General features: G+C 38.5%; 1 protein-coding gene across 8 annotated transcripts in view; it reads right to left on the minus strand.

Annotated features, from left to right (window-relative positions):
- The window catches only part of UNC79 (unc-79 homolog, NALCN channel complex subunit), a 106224-nt gene that overhangs the window by 73690 nt on the left and 9633 nt on the right, over positions 1-22901 (minus strand). For 6 of the 8 annotated variants that reach the window (XR_010364267.1, XM_064423515.1, XM_064423517.1 and 3 more), the window contains exons 3-15: positions 21229-21533; positions 17687-17857; positions 14795-14887; positions 13586-13641; positions 12842-12971; positions 11250-11314; positions 9375-9463; positions 8149-8189; positions 6898-6926; positions 5604-5830; positions 5125-5296; positions 2527-2757; positions 619-809 (exon numbers count right to left, since the gene is read on the minus strand). Coding sequence is in view for 7 of the 8 variants with exons in the window: in XM_064423515.1 (XP_064279585.1) it covers positions 619-809; positions 2527-2757; positions 5125-5296; positions 5604-5830; positions 6898-6926; positions 8149-8189; positions 9375-9463; positions 11250-11314; positions 12842-12971; positions 13586-13641; positions 14795-14887; positions 17687-17857; positions 21229-21533 (1800 nt within the window). In the remaining variant the exon portion in view is untranslated. Of the gene's footprint in view, positions 1-618; positions 810-2526; positions 2758-5124; positions 5297-5603; positions 5831-6897; positions 6927-8148; positions 8190-9374; positions 9464-11249; positions 11315-12841; positions 12972-13585; positions 13642-14794; positions 14888-17686; positions 17858-21228; positions 21534-22901 lie in introns of those variants that run through there. The other 2 variants (XM_064423518.1, XM_064423520.1) reach the window with 2 other exon arrangements.

Consider the following 22901-nt stretch of genomic DNA (forward strand, 5'->3'; position numbering starts at 1 on the left):
GTCCAGTTTCATTTGATAGCAATATCTTTTCCAAAATCCAATGCAAAAATTGGAAATTTTCTCATCTCACTAGTCCATTATTTATTTGTACTAAAAAATGTTTACAGCAATACCTACAAATTGAACTTACAGTGAGTTTCAGAGCCCTATCATCAGTTAAAAGGCAATGTGAAGTTTTACAATCAAAGTCATAAACCAGATATAAAATTACGACTCCACCAATCTTATTCTGGTGTTTCCTTTGCTCAGTAGGGGAAGATATCAGCTAAACAAATACAGCTCTACCAATCCCTGCCATTTCTCATCAACTGGACAGAGGAGAAAGACTGTCCTTCCAACATGCTGCAGGAAGCACAGTAAAGATATGCCTTGCTCACACCAAAGAAACATCCATGTAGCTGGCTCTTGACACAAAGATACAGTGGGCAATAAAAGAATACTTTCCCAAAGCTTAAATCCTTTAGTCTAAACAAAAAATACAAAACCAAATCTGAAGCATGCACTCACTACTGTCTATTACACACATAGGCATTTTCATTAGTTGTCACCATCTTACAGTGCATAAACCCTCAACAAACATATGCAAAACCAGAACAATTCCAGCACATGCCCACATACCTCAGCACTTCTCGAAACTCTTTCAGCTGGTTATCGGGCACTTCTGTCCTTATTGCTTCCAGCCATTCTGGCATGATACACTCCCACACTGACTGGTTTATCACGTTGTAGGGAATCAAGCAAAGGATTCGATTCAGCCCTTCTTTCAACTGGGTTACAGCACTACAGGATTTGTCCCAGTATCCACCAACCTGTGGGTATTTCAAAAAAATCATACTGATGAACAACATTTCTAGTCCCTGTAATTGTTCAGTATCACAAATTTGCTGAGTGTGTTGCAGCCAGGAAATTTTTGGAGGTGATCATTAATAACTTCAAGGCAGAATTTAGAATTCAGCTATGGAGCTGCATTGCTTTTTCCTCTAATATGACTGACAGTACACAAAAGCCTTGTCCAAGACTTAAATGAAGTTTGCTCATTTCCAGGCCATGATTCAGTGTATTATTATTTGTAATTCTCAAAAATGCACAGTTTTATTTGGTCAAACTTGCAACACCAATTTTTTGCTCTGGCCAACTTGTTACAGTGCTGGGTCTTTACGTCTAAAAACTTGGTCTGTACAAGGTGTTCTTTCATGAGTGTTTGTTTAGGATTTTTTGAAGAAAGGTTCTCAGTGATGTAAGCAAAAAAAATGCTTCCAAGTATGTAAGTAATTGGCATACAGAGATTAATTATTCTAACTGACCTCGGCTCACATCTGCTGTTCCTGACTAATGGCTCTAGAGATGCCTGCTGTTTTGGCAGCAATTACTGGTAATCTCAGCCAGCAAACTATTTTTCCTTCATTCATCACAGCTAATTTCATGGCTATTTGTCTTCATGTTCAAGTGAAGCCTTGCAAATCTGGCAAGTTTTTGGTCTAGTCTTCAGTATTGCAGTAGGGGGTAACAAAAGTCAAAAGAAGGATTGGATCCAAGAAAAAAAATCTGTAAGAGATTACAGCATGAGGTTCAGTCCTTTCTTCTCCCCTTAACCTCAAAGCCATGGTCTCTTTTGTTGAGTTTCTAACATTTGAAGTATCCACCCGCCTCTCAAATTGCCCCAGCTGACCTACAAGCCTCCCAGCAGCAATGGTTACCTGTCTGCACATGTACAGCAAATCCCATACATGACATCATGAAAAACCCATGATGTACAGCTCATGCCTGATGATGATATAACATGTAATATATCACATGAAGTCTTCATGGCCCTGCCAAGTCTAGCCACTTAATTTTAGGAAACAAGCCCAACATGTCCTCTGGAAAGGACAGAAAAAGAAAGTCCTACAAAAAGCATGACTAAGTGGTGAGTTTTGCTTCATAACTAATGGACAAAATAATGACTTTTTTTAGAAGAGGTTGCACCAACAGTTGCACTCAGGCACCCTGGATAACCTTCCAGGTAATTCTCTCTCTCCATCAGCAGCAAGGCAAACCAGACTTGGATCTTAACTGATCTTAACGCTCAAATTAGGTCTCTGAAGTTAGCATCAGTGTTCCCAGAATTCCCTTCAGTTACAACTCTGTGATTTCATAAACCTTAATTCACAGCTGCAGAGATGAATTATGCAAAGACCAGAGAAACTACAGGACAGGCTTATATTTGGGAGTAGGCAAGTGACACCTTTTAGCAAAGACAAGTTTGGGTACTTCAGCAGCATAATGAAAATGTGCAGCTATCAAAAATACTGTATCTTTCAATACCTATAATGTTCTTCCAACCTGCCTTCACATCAGTGTAAATAATGCCTACTTTCTAACACAGTAAAACCAAAAATGCTGTGAAAAGGAAAAATTTCCAATTTCCACTGCTCCCTCTACACTGAGATTTCTTTGTCTTGTCAGAGCTGGGAAAGAAAAGGTGATTTTACTTAGGACCTTAATCTCTGTAGTAAATAAGGGAGCCTTCAGATAAATTGTTCTTACCCTGGCAAACTCCATTGGCTTTGGCAGGAGGCACATAACCATGACATCAAACCGGACATCACAAACAGTCTTCAGCCACTTAGTAACAAACTGGGGCTTCAGCTTCTCAACCAGGCTTCCAACTTCATCATCCATCATGTAAGCTGTAGAGTGAAACCACTGGAACACCATGCTGACCAGCCTTGCTAAACTCTCTGTGGGTGTATTCTCACTGGGAGTGCAAAGGCTCACCTGGAAGACAGAAACACAAACCAACTTTCATTTGTAGAATTAAAGGTGGGAAAATTTTTGTCTACTATATTTTGCATTTTATCAGAGTTATGAAGATGAAAATTACATAGGATACAAATGAGATGATAATTTTTAAGTAGAGGTTGATAGAGGACAATTGACAAAATATTTCATAACCAGAAAATAACAGTAAAATAAAATTTTAAAAAAAAAACAGGCACTGATTTTTTTGTTTACTTTCAACACCGAAAAAAAATCAGTATAGAGTGTTTTGACAAACTTTTTGGTTTGAACTTTAAAATTACTTTCAATTTCAGAAGGTACTGTAAATCTAGTAAAATATATGATATACATACCCACACATATATAAGATGTACCAGATAAAAAGACAAGTCAAATCAAGTACTTCAAATATTCTGAAAGAAAATGCCTACCTAATGTAATTAAGTGATCTTCACAAAAAGATGCTCATCTTGAATTTTTGTCCTCATTCGGGGCATGAATATGAGTTTTAAGTCCTCAGAAATTCCCACATAATGATTAACATTCTTCACCCCTCCTCCAAACTCTCTAAAATGATACCTGGACTGTAAAGCTGTGACAAATCTGAGACCAAACTTCTACCCCAGCTCACAGGCCAGCACACTGCTAAGCCCTTAATTACCTGACGTTTGAGCTCTTGGTACCCTCTGGGTACAGGAGATAAAGTTTCAAGTCAGATTGCTGAACTGAATGCAAAGAATGGCTGACAGGAGAATTGAGAAGCTCCTTTAGCCACCTCTCAGCTATTTGCTGTCATTTCCTAGGGAAAGCTGCACACTCAGGACTCGGCATCCTGAAACTGAAACTGGTGAGCACTGCCTGGCAGCACATGAACAACAGAGCAATGTTTGTGTCATATCTGGAGAAAAAAATGACAGCTCTCCTTCCCAGAGAAACCAAAACCTATTTTAAAAATGTTTTTCCTCCATGATTTTTCTTGAGATGGGACAGCTATCAACCCTTCTGCCAATTCAAAGTACAGTCTTTTAACTCATTGCAGGTTGAAGTTAAGGTGTTGGCCTCCTTGTGCTTGGCTCAGTTGAGCATTAACTCAAAGGCAGTATCAGCCAGAAGCCTTTTTAAAAGGAGCTCTTGACCCCTTATCCAGTTTCTGTATGAAAGATAATCATTTTAAGAAGGAAAACAGCAACCCAAGATTTCTCACAACCTATGTGGTCATCTCTGTCAATACCCACTACAGAGAGATCAAGGGATTTTACAGGAATAGAATGGAGACAGTGAGTTCTTCCTCCCTAGCACAGAAAGGTACACTTTGAATGTCAGGGATGAGGCATGTACAGTGAAACATAACCTCAATTCTACTTCTGGAAATACTGACCTTCAGTCTTTATAAAACATTACTTGATACAGAATAGACACACACAGCACAATAAAAATAATTTTAAATAATAGATGTCTTTAATTCTAAAACAATGTTAAACACCAAAACACACAAGACGTCAGTAGAATATAAAGTTTATTCTTGTAAATAAACTTAAAACTGCAGAGCAGCTCTTTTGGCACTACGGAATTCCACACCTACCACCCTGCCATCCAGAGATCCTATCTCTGTTCACACAGTGGATGAGGCGCCCTGCTATTTGCCCACCTGTCACTGGGTGACTGAAGAGAGAGCCTGAGAGGAAAGTGAATTGGAAAGAGCCTGAGAAAGACAATTCTCCTTAAGGAGAACTGCAGAATGCAGTTTCTGAGGATCTATCAGGATGCAGCCTGGCCTGCTCACGATCTAGCCAGCAGCAGTCCTGCTGTTTTGGAATCATCTCTCCTAGCTGCTGTGGGGGTAGAACCAGCAGGGCTTCATGCTGTCAACCCACACCAGGTGAATGGAGCAGACTGACTGACACAACTGAACCAAGCTGACTGCAGGAAGGAACAGCATCCCACTAAGAATCCTCCAGCCTATTCAGAGCTAAGACAGAAAGCTCTGCTTCCAGAAAGTGATGTTGAAAACTGGAAGGAGAAAACCAGATTTTTAGGGGACTGCCTTTTAAAGTTAAAATAATGGCACTCACCAGGGGGCACTTGTGAACAGAAGCTGATGGCAAATAGAAAGTCAACTATAAAATAGAGTGAATAATTCTGTTATACACTTTGTAGCAGACTCAGAGGCAGTCAGCAGCTCCACTCAAACCAGTTATGAAATCTCCAAGTCTGATAGCTTCACAGGACAAATTTTTACTTACAAATCAGAGTAGGTCTCCTACTAAAGCCAAGAGGTGAGGAAAAAAAAAATAGAGGTAAAATAGACTTCAGAAAGTAAAGGAGAGGCAAGCAAGAAGAGAGAAAAAAGTAGGAACTTCTTACCAAGAACCATATACCAAACTGGCTCAGGAGGCGTTGGTCATGCTTGTCATCATCTTTATTATCAAAGTCTGTGTTGTCCAGGGAGTGATGGGAAGAGGAGAGCCCCATCTGCCTCCTTCGGTTGAGCTCATGCTCCCTCTGCTCAGCGTGAAACTCTGCTTCTTTCAGCAAGCTATAAAACAAGCCTGTGGTCAGTGAACGCACCTTTCCTGCAGCAGACACAGGTATCCAACCAAGGCTAACTAGATGTTAAGCCATATGATGTCACCACCTTCCTGAAACAAAACAACATCAAATCCTAGGATTCCAGGCTGACCTCCTCATCGGGACAACACTCACACCTGAGCCACCCTCCGCTAAAGCGGCAGCATTCAGCGTCTGCTCCCAGATTATCCCAACGAAACCAAAATCCACCAGCGCACAAGATCCGCAACGCACGGGCAACAGGGACACCCAAGGCTGACCCTGGCTGGCAGTACCTGATGACAGCCTCCACGGTGCACACGAGCTCCTCGGCGCCGCACTCGCGGGTGTTGATGGGTGGCGGCGAGGTCTGGTACAGGTGCGTCTCGGCGGCCGCGCCCACCTCGCTGTGGTGGTTGGAGTGGCACCTCTTGCAGTAGCGCACCGGCCGATTGCCGTGGCGGCCGCAGCAGCCGGCCGAGAAGCACGTGACAACCGCTCTTCTGACGTGGGAGCTGCAGTTCTGGAAAAGGAAAAAGGGTTTGTCAGGCCAAGGTTAGCAGGAAATGGAACCGAACACAGGGGTGAGAGGCAGCATAGGCAGCTGGCTCAAGTGTCGGCAATTTCCAAAATCGCTCTGTCTAAGCACAGCTGTTGCAACATCCTGACGCCAAACATCACTGACCTTCCAGAAAGACAAGCTGAGGACTAAATGCTAGGCCTGGACTTAAATATCACAGCTGCTCCTCTTCTGAAACACCAAACTGACATTTAAATCATCAACCTCAGCCTCCTGACTTGGAGCAACCTCTAAATTTTACAGTAGTTCTCTTAACACCTGCTTATGCTTCAGAAGGTCTTTTTAAGTTACAGGTAGCAACAGATAGATCCTTAGGAGTGCAAAAAAATGCTGCCACCGTGCCACAGTTTATGCTATGTAAGGATCTGGCTTATCATAGGAAACTGTACAAGCCTTTAAATAATCACCTGAAATTTCTGCCACCTAGTAATCCAGCCTAACAGAAAAACTTTCTTTGCCACATGAGAAATGGAATTCTCATGCAAGTTATACACTGTATTCCTTGCCATTAAAGTCTTATCAAAACACATTAGCTGGTATGTACTGCAAGCAGATTCTTTTTGTCAGCAACCTTTTCAGAGCCAAGCACTGAAGATTTTCAGTCCATGTATTTTTAAAAATACACATTTTACAGTATGATTTTTGCCCAATTAGGATTAATCTAAGACTTGAAGGAGATGAGAAGATAAATAAACACTTAAATTTAAAATTCATCTCTTGTTCTCTCCTCCTTATAAAGCAGAGTTATAGAATACAAAAGAGCTCAACTGCATAATTGCATTGCTTTACTAATTGCCACTTAAACTAAAACCTACAACTCAAATCAACATCATCAGTTTTAACAAAAAGAAACCTGCTGCTGCTGAAGTATTTCCATCCACCAAAAAATGCATTCATGGATAAATTGTGAAATTTTGGAATGGTACAAAGAAGAACGCACTACACAGTAATGGAATGACACTACACACAACATCAAATCATGCCCCATCACACAAATGGCTGAATCTTACCTTCTTCTGACATATAGCAGAAATTTCAGCTGTAAGGGGAAGGCATACAAAACATGAACACAAAGTGACGATCTTTGTGGTTTACTACGGCAGCCAGGGGAAAATGGACATCCTGCAAGGAAGCCTCTGGGCTAAACGTGTGTGTCCAGGTACCACTGAAACCCCTAAGCCTGCGTGAGTGAGGACACTGTACACTTAGCCCTGTTTTTACTTTGAAATGCAGTAACAGCCTTGGTGCATTAAGGGTGGTGTGCTCTGCAACCCATCCACCTTCTGCCTCACAGAGAGACTTGTAAAAGCACACCTTGCACACACAGCTGTGGTGTGCTGTGGGAGACATGGCTCAGGTGGGCCCACACCGCTTGTGGATGCTCTTGGCATAAAAGAGTAGTGAATATGGATGAACAATGCCAAAGCAGCCACTATGTCTGGCCCATAATTTGAGAGCGAAATGTTTGCAGATTCAACCTGTAAGCAGTAGCTATTTGATCTGTTGCCCTGGCAACATAGGATTCAGTAAGTTTAAGGGGCTGATTAAGAAGATGTGCTTCCCTTAAGTAAATAAAACATTCTTTGTCTGGGTAACATTTCAACTAAAAGCAGACAGAAAGAAAATCTCAACTGCTTAAGAATTTTCAGTTTGCAGAGCAAAGAGAGAGGCAGTGTCTTCATTCTACCCCTGGAAGGGTTATTTCAGATATTAGTCTGATTAGTGCTGATTAGTCTGTCAACACACTTTGTCTGCATTCTAGTAGATAAGAAAATATCAGATTTTCTCACTGGCCAAAGGACATTGATTGACCCAATGACTGGATCATCAAAAAATATTTTATGACCTTTTCTGATATCCTTTGCAGTCTCATGTTACAGATTTTCAGCAGCTTTTAGAGCTTTCAAATCAGACCCAGGTTACTGGAAGAACTAGCCCAAATTTTTGGACAGCGCTGTGGGACACAAGTACTTTTTAAAAACTTGGCTCCAATTGTGAATGCTTCAAGATTTGAAAATCTGTTCAATTGTCTCTGTTTTCTCACACATAAAGAGTTGCACAGTATTTCAGATAGAGGATTAATCAATTCTTCATAATATTTTTAGGACAGAAGCATTAAGTACAAACTACTTTAAAATAAAAAGAAAACCCCAACACTTTTGAACAGAATGCAGCAATTCAAGTAATACAGTATGGAGAAATATCAGCATAGCTTTGTACAATTATGATTAGTTTGTACCTACCCTTAAAATATCTCTTACCTTGTGGCAGAAGAACATCAATCAACCATTCACTGTGATCTCTGTAAAAATGTATATATAATTAGCTTTCTTTTTATACATACATATATACATTGATTTATTTTTGCACAGAGGAAATTTAGATAAATCAATGTGGTAGGAATGCCATTATTCTGAAGCTTCTTTTTTCAAATGTAGTTTTATAAATTGCTAACTGGTTTACATTACATCTCTTTGTTGTGCTGTCTTACTGCAAATTACCACTTTGATGATGATGGTCACCATGTTCAAGGTTTTCAAAAATTACGTTTGAGACTTAAATTTATCAAATTAAAAGAGAGTGTCCTCTGAAAGTCTGACAGCTAAGAAATGGTAGTGAAGAATAACAGATGAATGTAGAAAAGAAACCAAAGCACCAGTACTGTTTTCTCTGTGTGTCCTTAGAAGCTATGCTTCTTCCAAATTCAATTACTTTTTCTTGCTTTAGTCAATTACTTTTTCCTGCTTTAACTCAACGATGACTTAAAAACCTAAGGTGAGATGTAATTGCTTTTCCCACAGCCAGTATGATTTAAAGTTGTCTGAAACTGAGGAGGAAAACACTCCTTTAGGTTCTGAACCACCTGTAACCTTGTCCATTTGAAGTAAGGACAGTCACTGGCTGCAAGTATCAGTAGATTTTGTATACTAATGCAAACCAAAGTAGCAATTTAAAGGTAAAAAAAGTCAACCAAAAATGAAAAAAAAAGTGAGGTTATTTTATTTCAGGGTACTTCCAAGTACTGGCCAATCCTGGATCAATTTCTTTGATCTCTGCTGCTTCATGGTATATCTTAGAGACCGATCTGAACTACATGCTACAAAACATTAGTGAAAGCTCTGTAAAAGAACTTTCACTGTAATGTTCAGTTTTAAATGACAACTAATGGATGAGGACAAAAAATGTTTCATAAGTATAAGCTGGTTCATTAAAGAGGTTTCCCTATCATAGTCAATGCATCCCACAGTATCTATTCTTTCAGAGATCTCAAATTAAAAGCTCTGTTTAAAGGTAGATGCAAATGCTAATCATGTGAGCTAAATATCTGTAATCCTTATTCATATTGAGTGGTAATGTGCTCCATATATTTCAACAGGTTTACCTATATGAATTATATACTAATCATACTGCAAAGAAGCAAAACTACAGAGTTCTGAACTCTGGAGTCTGACAATATTTATCTTTCTTGAGCTCTTGGTTTACCTACCCTGCAATTCTCTGGCTGCATTCTTCACAAAGATACAGGGGAGGTGGCTTATCACCCAAAGCCACAGACAGGGATGGGTCAATGCACATCTGAAACATGGAGAAGGAAAAGGATTAGCATCTCTGTTCATTGAAGCTTGCTGAAAAAGTTCAACATGACATAAAATGTAACACAGCTTTGATGCGTGTTAAGAGCATTTAGTAATGAAAGAAAATACTCAGCATGTACATACAAGATCTCAAACTCTTTCTAACAAAGACAGGGATGTGAGAGCCTGTAAAAAAATGTGACATATAGCAGTACCAATACGATCACTTTCTGAAAGACAAGTAGGTTTTTTAATATACTCACATCACATATTCACTATACACTGCTACTATTTTGTCCCCAAAAAGACAGCACTTAAGAGGATCCATTGTTTAGGACAAGGTAATGGAAAGGTCTAGATTTTTCTGTCTCAAAAATGCCAGAAAAACCTAATTTTCAGTCATCACAGTTTTTAAGTATAGAACACAACTGCAGTGACAGAACAAAGACTCACAGTTCCCTTGGCAACACAGGTCCAGACTTTGTCTTGCATTAGCTTTTATCCTTTCACGTAAGTCAGTCACAGAAAACAGTTACAGTTAACAGCCAGGTCCATGCACATTTGTTCAAGTGTTTTGTACCACAAAGGAAACACTGAACAGAAGTGTGCATACACCACATCTTAACCACTCTGATCACTCTTACTCCATTGGAGTGCAAGACTTTATAAATAAAGACAAATACCTCTTTGAATGTTTCTCATCTTTGTTAACCAAATCATCTATTTATGACACAACAGGCTGCATTTTTCTAAGTGATGACTGATCAAAAGTGGTTCTGTCAAAATTAGGCTAACAGATCACACAAAAATATTCAGGTACTTAATATGCAAAGCTTGAAACCGTACTTTTTAAGTATTTTGCTCTATTGTGTTATTAGCCTGAATCTAGTGACCGCTACAACATGAAGCATTTTTCCTGTGAGAGAGGAATCATTGAGAATGACTGGAGTGGGCAGGAAGGTGGTCCCTTGCAGGACTTTTGAGGTAAGTGCCATCATTATGTCCTATCACAGCCTGTGGAAAAGGCTCACTGCAGAACTATTTGACTAAAGAAATTATATTTGTATACAAATCGATGCCAGGAAAATTGGTTGCACCTACATTTTTAGATAGATACAAATTAATTAATCAGTACACCTAACTGCAGTATGTTCTGGACTTGGGCTGCTGTTCTTGCCTCTGCTACCAAATTGTTCTGTGAGCCTGGTCAAAGCTTTTTCATTTTTACTATGCCTGTAAACAGTAAAGATACAATTTACCTTCCTCAAAGAGGGCTGCAGAAAAGGTAAGTAAAGGTTTGTTGCTATTTGCTTTAGGACACATTCCAAGCAAAGGGTCATAACCAGAGTAGGTGCATTGTATGCTCAATCAAAATACCAGGTGAACATGTACCTACAGAATTGAAATACTGTTTCCTATGTACAGTAGTATTTGTGCACGTATTTATACACATATGTGTGTGTGTGTGTGTGTGTGTGTGTGTGTGTTCGGGAACACATTTACATGGATTAGCCAGGAGCCAGCTTAGAATTTTATATAGTACTCTACAACCATCGCCATGTTTAATTTCAAGATTTCTCACAGTAGCTGCAGGGAAAACTTCATCTTGCTTGAGGCAGCCAAAGAACATATTCACAAAGGTGTGGCCCCTTGGTGCCACCAGGCTTTGTGGCTCCCTTAGCACCTGCTTTTGGTCACCTGCACGCCACCACAGCACGTGGCTGGGGCTGAAGTACAACCTCCCCTGCCCCAGAGAGCTGGGTTTGGCCCCAAAGCAAGAGCAGTACCTTCACAGCGGGTTTGTTAATCGCATTATGGCATTCAATGTGCTGGCAATGAATAGGATTCCAGGCTGCAAAACCAAAACATGGCTGATTAATAAATGAGAAGAGTTATTTATATTCTTTATGTCTAGCAGTCTCAATTGAGAACAAGGTCCTCTTGTACTAAGTACTATACAAATATGAGTATGATACAAATAGCCATTCCCCAGGAAGCTTAATAATTACAATAAACAACCTTGAACATACCTGCCTCCTGACTTATTTACAATGTAATTAAATGAACCATGGATTCAGAGAGAAAAAAGTAAGACACAGACATTCCTGTTGCAGACTCTTCTTGATCTCACCAGCACCTTGAAATAATTACCTATCCTCCCTCTCCAAGATGGTAATAGTAGCTGAGTAAATTCAGTTACTTTCCCAGGCAAAATGAAAACACAGCTGAGACAAAGGAAAACTAGTCCAATGACAGAAGGAGCCTTAGCTGTGTAATGAGAAGAAGTAAACAACAAAGGGATGCTCAAATGGTATGACTTGGATGCTCTATGGGATACCCCCAGGTGAAAATACCATGCAACTGCAGACAATACTCAGCCCATTCTTAGCCCAGGGATATATTAGCAAAAAAATTACATATAAGGGAAAAAACCCAGTCTATCCAGTATTGGTAACAGTTCAAAAAGAATACTATCATGGTTCGTTTACAGACCTGCATACATGGAAGAAGTGATGCAGAGCAGAAGAATTTATTTTTTTTTCTAAATAGTCAGGAGAATGTATCAACCCTTCAATGGAAGGCTTTAGAACAGATCAGACAAACTTCTACAAGGAACATTAAGGCTGCATTTGAATTGGTCTAGGGGTCTTCTAAGGTTTCTTCCAACTCTTGATTTTCATGATTTAAGATGTCACATGCTGGTACAGAAATTTTAAAAGTGACCAAAACCTGTGTCATATGACGGAGATTATTTGAAACAAGTTGAGACAGACAAGCAGGAAAGGCAATGAGTTGCTGCTGGTCAGTCGCCCCTGCAGCAGCACTATCCCACCAGTATGTCTGGGAGTCTGGCAGAGTTTGTACCATGAACCTACTCCAGCTGCATTCCTGACTTTGTCCCCCATTTTCATCCTATAATCAACCTTGAGAATTTATCCACTGTACTAACTGCACCTGACATCACATGGCTTTTTTTGACAGTAACAGCCAGATAAGAAGTCATAGCAACAGCAGCAGTGTTAGCACCTGGCAAACAAAAGCAACCAAAGCAGTAATTGAAAGGAACAGAAACCAGAACTGTTGGGAGGCCCAAGCAGCAGTTTCACAGACTATTTGTTACAAACAAGATATTTATTTCTTCTCCTGTTCAGGTTTACTTAATATTGTGAGTAAGACAACATATTTACTAGCCACAATCAGAGTTTTTATTTTTCATAACATCTTTTGAAAATGCAGATAAATGGACATTGCATATTGTTATGAAAGTACAATCTATCAAACAAAAAGAGTCAAAATACATCATAGAACTGTAAAAAGGTGATTTTAACACTTCTCATCATTTATTCATTTTGGCCTATACAAAGCCAGCTGCACTGACCTGTGTACTGAAGTCCTCTGTATTCACTGATTGCCCCAGGGGGTTTTAAATTGGGCCAGTAATGAAATAACATTTGTACTGCCGGAGGTTTAACTTGAGATGGTCCATAGGCTATTACATATAGCAAATCCTAAGGAAAGACATGTACAAAATGTTCATTTTTGCAAGGTAACACACCACAATTCAATATACTGTACTTCTGTTCAAAGATAGCTGAACACACAAAAATAATACATTCCATGCCCTAAGAAACTTCCTTTGTATGCTCTTAGAGACAGATTAGACAACCAACTTGAAAGCTTCTGAGTTTGATCAGAGCATGCAACAGCAACCATCCATCCCACAGTGCACCAACAGAGCAAAATGAATTCTCTGTCTAGTCATGGAGCAAAGAGGTGAGATACAGATAAATAAATCAGATTCAGACAACAATACTCACAAATAGTTCTTGTAAAAGTCTAGTCCCACAGGAACTGAGAAGCCTGCTCATTATTAAAATTTCCACTCATTGGAGCCACAACCACATAGTACATAGGAAACAGAGCTCGTTTCTATAAAACATGGAACTGCCTCTGTAAACTAAAAATTAGAGGGACCTTCCTCTCCATAATCCAGAGGGAGGACTGGATATAAAGATCATTTACAACTTCTTGGCATACAGTCACTTCAATTTTCAAGCCATCTGGTTTTTATTACTACCCAAGCACAGTCATTTCCACAAAGTATATGTGATCATAAACTTACTTTCCATACTTCTTGCTTATATTTCATGAGACACTCCAATAATTGGCAGTGATACACTGAGAGAGAAAAGACAGTATAGACTTAACATGGACATGAAAACTCGGGCTACAGAAGTTACATAATCAGCTGATTGGCTTTGCTTTGTCCATCCAGAACTCTATGCCTCATTCAAATATTTTTTATTTTAAAGGGCTTGCTAAAGAATCAATGCCCCAAGAATCATCACAAAATATAACAAACTGCATATTAATAACTTCTTTCTGACAAAAAATGCAGGAAGATGATTACCATGAGGGAACAGCTTTTTGCACAGCAATGGAGACCTTTTTCAAACACATCCAGTTGAAAAATACTTGCTGATTCACTAAATCTTTGTCCCTCTGTCACAGTGTAAATGAGTATCTTGTTATTCATCTTGAGGCAGCAATTGAAGTCACATGTAACAATACATTATTCCCACATATACAAAAGGCTATAGAAGCCACTCTGTATCAAACAAACATGAGAGCCAAATGAATACTTTACAGGTCTGACTTCCCAAAAACCACAGGGCAACTTTTTGTCTGACAGTTTGAACAGAGAAATCACGAAAAAAAAACAAAGACAGAACATCTAATGAAAAAACTGACTTCTGCAAGCAGCTTTTTAAAAATGTTGTTCTGCTTTTATTTACCTGTGTTAACCAAGTTAGGATGATGTGACACTCCTCACACAATGCAGTGTGGGACCAACAGGGACTGCCTCACTTTTGTTTAGATACTCATAATTACATTTAACTTTATTATAGTTCCATTAAGCCTGTAGCCATTACCTGTCTTCTTTAGAAAAACAGGACCAGTTGTCAATTCAGTGATATTTGAAACATAGTATAAGACAGTTACTATGAATTTCTGTAGCCAAGGTAAGTAGTCTTTCTCTCCAACACTGACATTATATATATCAGCACTATATTCTGATGTCAAACGTGCGATCAGGGTCTCCAATCCTGGGCCAAATTTGTCCATCACAAAGGGATTTCTTATCTACCATAAGGATTATTTCCAGCATGATGTTCAGAAATCTCAGTTTTGACTAAAAAAATAATTTTTATCCTGTGGTGGAAAACAACACCATTTTTTCCCATATGAAAACTTTTCTGATTGCATTTGACAATACTTGCTGACTGACAGTTTCAGAATGAACAATGCCATGTTGCATGTTTACACATACCTGGGTTTGATGTGTACTGCATTGCAATCATCAGCATTGATGATGCAGACAGATTGACATGTGCTGGAACACCTTCTCGTTTTGAAGATCCCACTTAAAAGAAAGGAAAAAAATAAATGAATTTTCTATTGTAATCAGGAAATCAGGTGAGAATAGGTAACTGATTCCAACTCATGCAGATGAAATTCCTAAGGTGCCATGTCATGAAAACTTTAAAAAAACAACAACAACAAAAAAAAAAAGTGGAAGAGAAAGGTGGCTAGGTATTGATCTACAGAGCATGCACCTGGTTTTCCAGATCACTGTGACTTCATCCCCAAATTGCATCAACCAGTTACCTTCTTAGGCCTTCTCCTTCAGAACCCACAGATTGGTCAAAATAACATCACTTGAACAGCCAAGTGCACCCAGGCCTTGGATTGCAGGAAGGGTGAAGAGGAGCTGGAGGGTGAGATGGCAAGCCTGAGGCATGCTGAGGAAGGGCTGGGGCTGGGGACAGCTGCTGCTGCAGGGCACAGATTACTGCTGAGAGCTCAAGTTGTAGCAGCATACCAGAGACATCAGTCCCATGGTTATGTGAACCGTGCTGAGATCATGATGAACAGCAGCACTGAGTATCTTTTACCTCACACAGAAAGTAACTGGAGTTCCTGGTCTCCCATGAAGTGAGTTACTATTAAATAGTATATATTTGGAAAAACCCTGCAGAAGTCTTACATGGCAACATGGCTTTGAAGGCAAGCTCCTACACAGAGATGTCACAAGTATCTTTCCACCCTCACAGCACTTCCCCAAGCCTGGCTGCCAGGACCCAAATACCAAGCATTTGGGATGGAAGCACAGAACTGTAGCTACCAGCTCAGCGAGCTGTTTTCATCCCTCCCATCTGGCTCTCCAACTGCTTAGACAATCTCTTGCATCCTCCCTTTTGGTTTGAATCAGAACTAAAGGCTAAGGGAAGGAAAGGTTCTGCACTTGCCTTGCAAAGGAGCATATAATTCCCAGCAGGGAAAGACAAAGAGACTAATTAAAAGAACACTCAAATAGAAATGAAGGAGAGAAGAGAAAATGGACCATTTCTCCCTTTCTGTTCTCCACATGACCCAGCATTACTACGGATCTCTTCACTGCACTTCATTCATTTATTTTTTAATGTTATCCACACAAATAAGCACACCCAAATTATTACAGAAAGGTGTATTTTAATGGATTTAAATTGAAAAATACTTGGCAGCTCTAACTGGGCAATTAAATATAGCCATCAGCAAAAAAGTAGGACACAGTACTAGATTAGTAAATTTTAAAAGCAGCAGACTGGTTTCTACAGAAATCTCACCAAAACTGATAGAGAAGAAAGCCAGTATGACAAATGCAAATGCAAATGCTAGGATTCAATCTATATCAGGGGCAGTTGGGAAACAACATCTATTTAAGTAAACCAAGGATTTGACTCAACCAGTTATTCTGAGGTACAGTTCTACGGATCTGAGGACAGACAGGATAAGTCACCACCCTCAGCTGTTCTTTAACAGAAAGAAAGAAAGGTTACAGGAGTGGGAAAAGAAGTTGTTTAATGCAAAATCCTGTTCTTAACACAAGGAGGACCTATTGCACATATATTATTATATATTGCTAAATATATCTTAGCAATTTTGATTTGCACACTGTCATTACATGTGTCAAAGTTAATAGAGAAAAACCTCAGTAGGACGTACTAAAAATTAATATTTTACATGGGAAAACTGAGGTCCAGGAGATTTAGGAGACATTTCCAAGATCATTGACTGGTCAGAAAATACAGCTGATAAATTTGCTTTAAATATTAATCTCAAAACACTGGACTATACTTCTTTCAGCATCTTCTGCATGCTTAAATGACATTACTCTTGATCTCTGTACAAAAGTTAATCATGCTTTCCCACAAAGATCAGGAATATAGAGGTAAGGAAGAGACATTCTCAAAAAATCACAGAATGGTTGATGCTGAAAGGGACCTCTGGCAACCACCTTGGCAATCCCTCTGCTCAAAGCAACTAGAGGAGATATCCAGGGCAAATTGTGTTTCAAGCACCTGCTAGGATGGAGAATCTGCAACTGCTCTGGCAAACTGTTCCAGCATTTGGTCACACACAGTAAAAGGCTGGTTGGTTAAAACTGACCTAATATTGGCCCTAATGATTCTCTCTGCAGAAAATGGTTATATTTCTCATTACTGCTGAAGTCCTATCAAGCTTTTTGTCAGGAAAATGGACAAGCATCCAGAACACGCCTCAAGATCCACACTGAGCAGGAACTGTGATGTAAAGTAATCATGTGACATCTTCATACAGAGAAAGTAAAAAGAAAGAAGAGGAAAAAAGGCAGGGACCATCAGATTCAGTCCTAACTGCTATGGATAGGAGACATTACAGGCACAACCATTTAGTATAAAACTTAGAGAGAAAGTGCCAAGAAAACAGACAGGGAGAAAATCAGAAATTCACCACAACATCATCACATTGAGAAAAATCATACTCGTACATCCAGATATAGTCCAGATGCAGAAATTATGCATGTTGCTATTTCATTTATTATTTCAGGAGCAGTTTGCCCATTGATTCTGTATTCAAAACTCCCACTGCTGGCACTGAAAGTTCAATGAGTCTGAAAACAGTGATTTCTTAAATAAACGTCACACTTTAAACAAAGGAAAAATTCACACCAGAACACAGTGCAATAAATAAATAAAAATTATAGAGCCATTTCCCTTTGAAAATAGTCACATGAAATTATTTTATGTATGTAAGGAGATGGATGTTCCATTACAATTCTATGACAGATCAAATTTTGACTTGTACAGTCTGATACTGTTATGTGCCAAGACAGAACAACACTAGAATGAGTTCTACTTACATATAGCCATAGGGAGAAAAGATGTGCTGAGATACTCTATAATATCCTTGTGCAGAAATGGAGGAAAGGTAGCTAATGTTGAAATCATTGTATAGGGTAAGGTACTCAAAATATCATCATTGAGAAAAGGAAGCAAGCATGTAGTAGTGTAAAAAATTGATTGGCCAAGATCTGTTGAATAAAATGAAAGAAATATAGAATCATTACAATGAAAATGTAATTATGTACTTTCTTGTTTACAAAACTAAAAAGATTAATTATATCTGAATTTCAGCTTTCCTCTCAAAGTAATTTGGGAAGATAATCACTGTAGACAAGTGAATTCACCCTCAATTTTTAAGTCCCTCCTAAACAGAGGGAAACAGCTGTTGAACACAACTCCAAAGAGTCTGAAAGGAATATGAAAACTACAGCTTATAAAATAATCAGTTAAAATCAGTGTTGATATTAATCATATGGTGATTAACATATGATGGCTTGAATTTAAGCAGAAATATGACTAGAATCAGAATTTCAAATGCACATTGTACTGAAGGCCAGATTTTGCAAAAAGCAGAAGTCTTTCATTCCGGTCTTTATCTGTCATATTAAAGTAAGAACTTTATCTTAATTATCCTCAAGAGTTCTGCAAAGTATCTCACATACATTGACTACTGGAAGTGTCACTGTATTTTTAAACCACATGTGATTAAACTACAGATCTTGATTTCCAGGGCTAAAAGTGGCCAGAGCTTAAAAGAATAGGAATATTTATCAAGATTTTCTATACTCATTCTAATAAATCATATTGTAACTCTTTGGAAAGGATACTTAATGACTGTGCAACATTTTAGATCCAAAGGGAAAGCGTAGTTTATTGTGTATCTGGGCACTGTGGAATAATCTTTATACTCTCTCCCAAATGAGAAAGTGAGCTGGTGCCCACAACCCTCTGACAAAGGTCACAGCACTCAGTGAAGCCTGATAATGAACCTGTACAATGATCCAAAGACATCAGAAGGCCTTTCTCCAGCATTTGTTAATTATTCCCCAGCCTTAAGTACATTACACAGGCCTTCAGTCTCACCTGTACAACTGGTGTGATTTAAAACGGTCTCTGTAAAGCACAGAGAGATCTGTAGCTGTACACATCCTGGGTCATAGCAAAAATTACAATTGGCAGCCCATTTCAGTGGCTCTGGCCAGCCTTCTATGCAAGAGTCTAACAAGACCCTCAGTGCTACAGAGTGCTTCTCCTGCAATACATACCCACCAGCTAAATACACTCTTCTACAGCCTGATCAGGCCAAAGCTCAGGATTGCCTTGCACAGCAGTTGTACTTACCCAAGCAACATGGAATGTTCTGATAAAAAATATATATATTTCTTTTAATCAATTACTAAGCTGAAGAAGAAATAAATAACAAGTTGTATTGCAAAATTTGATTCTCTGCACACAAAACCATACAAAACAGCAAGCCATCTCCCCTTGCCCCAAGCATGAGTCAACCAAACTATTCCTGGCAGATATTTATCTAACATGTTCTTAAAAACCTGCAAGACAGTTCACTCCTTCTCCTGTCAATTCATCCTAACGCTTAATCATCTTTATCATATAAAAATCTTTTCCATTAAAAAAAAATTCCATTGCTGCTATTTAAGTGTTTATCTTCTTATTCTGATCAACTACAACCACAAATAGATTGGTTTCATTTATTTTTCCTCACAGCAACCTTTATGTATTTTCATACGATAATCACATCTCCCTTCCATTTTTCTCTAAGCTACATAAACCAATTTTTTCTGGTTTTCCCTCACTGATCACATTTCCTAGACCTCAAATCCTTCTTGTTTTTTTTCCCTGGAGTCTTCACAAATAGTACATGTTTTTCTTGAAGCTAGATGGACAAAGCTGAAAATTTTACTCCAGCCGAGGCTTTACTAGGGCTGTTAGAATAATAAACATAATGCTTTGGGTGCCTCATACATTAAAAAAAAATGTTTACACATTCCTAGAATAATATTTATATGTTAGTGACTTATGGTCTTCTCTGATCTACTGTTAACACCCAGAGCTCTCTGCAATACAGCTTCCAAGCTGGTATTGTCTCTATTTCCTTTAACTTCTCTTTTAAGCATAGTATTTTACATTTCTTCTCTGGAGACACTTCAAAACAGAATGCAACTTGCCACATATATCTCTCACATAAAGTATATGGTAGCAACCATCTTGATAACACTTTTAAATCCAAATTCTATCAGCTAAGTTAAAAAATTTTAAAAATACTTAGTAACACTAGACCCAGCACAGAGTCCTGTAAGATTTCCCACTGGTATGCCCTTCCTGCTGCCAAGCCACTGGTAATTACATCTAGAGTGTTTTCCCTATTCAAGTGGGGATCATGTCCCAGGATTCTATTAGAATGTAAAATGACACAGCAACAAAAATGTGACTAGGGACAGGAAAACCACTCAAAGTGAGCCACTGTGTTACCATAAAAAAAAAAATTATGTTTGGCCAATGTCATTTGTTCTTTACAGGTTTCCATTGACTGTTAATCGTCACCATGTTATCCATTTAGGAAATGATTTTTTGATAATTAACTCCACCATTTCTAAGAATTTAAGTCAACAAGTTTGTGTCTTGCTATAGGCCCTGCTTTTGCAAGATCACACCATTTCCTAGTGCAGCACTCTTGAATTCAAACATACTGCTGCCAGCTCAAAGGGAATTCAGCACTTAAAAGAAACAACTTTCCCCCTGAAGAATTTCAGCAGCGTTATCAGATAGACAACCATCTTCCCACAGTGAACTATGTAAGTAATACATCATGATACCACAGTGGAAATTTATATTGGCTAATACATAGGGAGAATACTGGGCTGCTGAATCCCAGTAGGGAAAGGCTAACAGATTAACATGCCAGACAGATGCAGAGCAGAACTTAAGGAAAACAATACAAGCACACAGTCACAGAAACTGCTTGTAGCTAATTTAAAACATAAGACAATATTGTTTTTCTCTCAGTCAGACAGAGATGCTGCTATCTATTTTACACAGGAGTATTTTAAAGCCATCTCAAAGCACAATTACTGTGGTTTTTTCTTCAATTAGATATATACTATATTCTGTGTAGAGATGGACCTTCACCAGAACACTCAATCTGTGTATTTCTTATAGGCCAGATACACATTTGCAAGCTCTTTGTGCATTTTTAAGAGACCCACCCCAAAAAGACAGACTGAAGTTATCTCAGCAGATTCAAGTTTAAAATCTGGGTATTTTTACACCCATCTGTGTAATTTTTGTTACATACAATTGTATTTTAGTTACATACCACCAGCACATCACTAAAAATCAGACAACCTCAGAATTCAAACCCAAATCCACATTTAGCAAAAAAACATCCTTTATTTGAGAAAGTCAAACAGAACACTTGGATATAAATGCATCCCAGGAGATTTGAAATCCAGATCCAGGTCAGTTTAGGCCCATCTCTTCTACTGGATATATGCACCACTCATGGATTCACAGCACTGGAATCATTCAAGGGCCTGCTTACCATGTTGCCCATGTTGGAGCAAGGGAACTAGATCCAGTAGTGTCACCAGTGTCACGTAAAGTCCTTGATAGTCCAAAGATGGGTAGTCTGATAACTGAGCATCACGACTTTGCTGGCCACGTTCAGATGGAGCATCTCGCAGGACGCTGTAAAGGAGGGAGCGAGTAACAGTAGGGTTGATGGAACTGACCTGTGGTCTTAGAGATGGGGTGAGTGGGAATGGCACAGGAAAAAGACACATGGTCATGGGCACTGTCAAATTGGAGGCATCTTGATTCTCCTTCTTCCCTGTGCGGGACAAAATGCTGTTGGGGGGACAAAGAAAAAAAAGAGACAACAAAGACACAAAGAACAGCACATTACATTGAAATGACACTATAAAACAAATAATAAAAGACCAGATACATCCCACATAAGATGCAATCACTACCGAAACCAGCATGTCTACAAATCTAGCAACCATTTACTTCCATGCTTCAAGATAAGAGAATTAAAAGTTGACATCTAGGAAAATTTCATTGCATCTCATGTGTTATCTGGTTCATAAGGAGCAAAAATATAAAAATGCATGTTTCAGTGCCCTACCCATGTTTCACAGTTAAGAAAAATTCTAAGAATTAAAAGTGTTTAGCTGTGTCAAAATAGGCTGGTATTTTGCTCTGAGATTCTGAGGATTTTGAGAGATTTATTTTTTCCCCCCTATAATCTTTTGAGCCAACTGACTGAAAACATGCAAAATATAGGTGTGGCACTTGCAGAAACATGTTTTAGCAAAGAATAAACATGTGTGTTTGTTAAGATAGTCTTAAAAATCACATGTTTATTGCATTAAAATAATGTCCGTATGTATTTTATGATACTGTTTCATGACCACTCACTCAGTATCATTTGAGATAATGAAGTTTAAACAGGCACATGGATTTAGAAATAATATAATATTTCTAAAATGTTAACTAAACTACATTTGGAAAAGTCATAAAATAATATATAGTAGATGGTCTTTAGCATGTTTGTGAGCTAATGATAATGGTTGTTTATGTGTGTTTTTAATTTTGTCCATGTTTAGGGAGGAAACATTTTGCTTTATGAATACAAACACTCCTTGGGTAAATAGTTACCTTCAAAAATCTAAGGGCTAAGCAAGCAAGACCAATTATGTAACTGCAGATCAGACAGTATGTTACCATACACTCCTGCTGTTACTTACGTTATTATTCAACATAACTCACTATAAACTAAAGGAGAGATAATTTCAAAAAATAAAAATAATTTAGTGGGAATCAAAATAGAGGCTATACGTCAACCAGCTTGTTATGTAGTTTTAAAAATGTTGCAAACATGGTTGTAAACATGGTAATCTAATTTATTTTAAAAATAAACCCCTCTATTTTAAATAGAAATAAATTGTCACTTAAGCAGTGTTATATTTTATTTATCAAGCAATTATAGGGTTAGTTGATAATCTCCATATGTGCCTATAAAATATAATACACCTTTTAAATATATTAACCCACACACAATGCTTTTTTTTTCATTTTTAAAGCACCTTTTTGCACCTCTCAGTCATTGGGATTTCCAAAAGCAGTTGCTGTTGGTTTAACTCTGTTCCCACGGTCAGTGTTAAACTTATAAAAGACAAGCCAATAGCACTGAGTTTTCCACTGACTCATGTA

The sequence above is a fragment of the Passer domesticus genome, chromosome 6 (genome assembly GCF_036417665.1).
Source record: "Passer domesticus isolate bPasDom1 chromosome 6, bPasDom1.hap1, whole genome shotgun sequence".
Taxonomy (NCBI): domain Eukaryota; kingdom Metazoa; phylum Chordata; class Aves; order Passeriformes; family Passeridae; genus Passer; species Passer domesticus.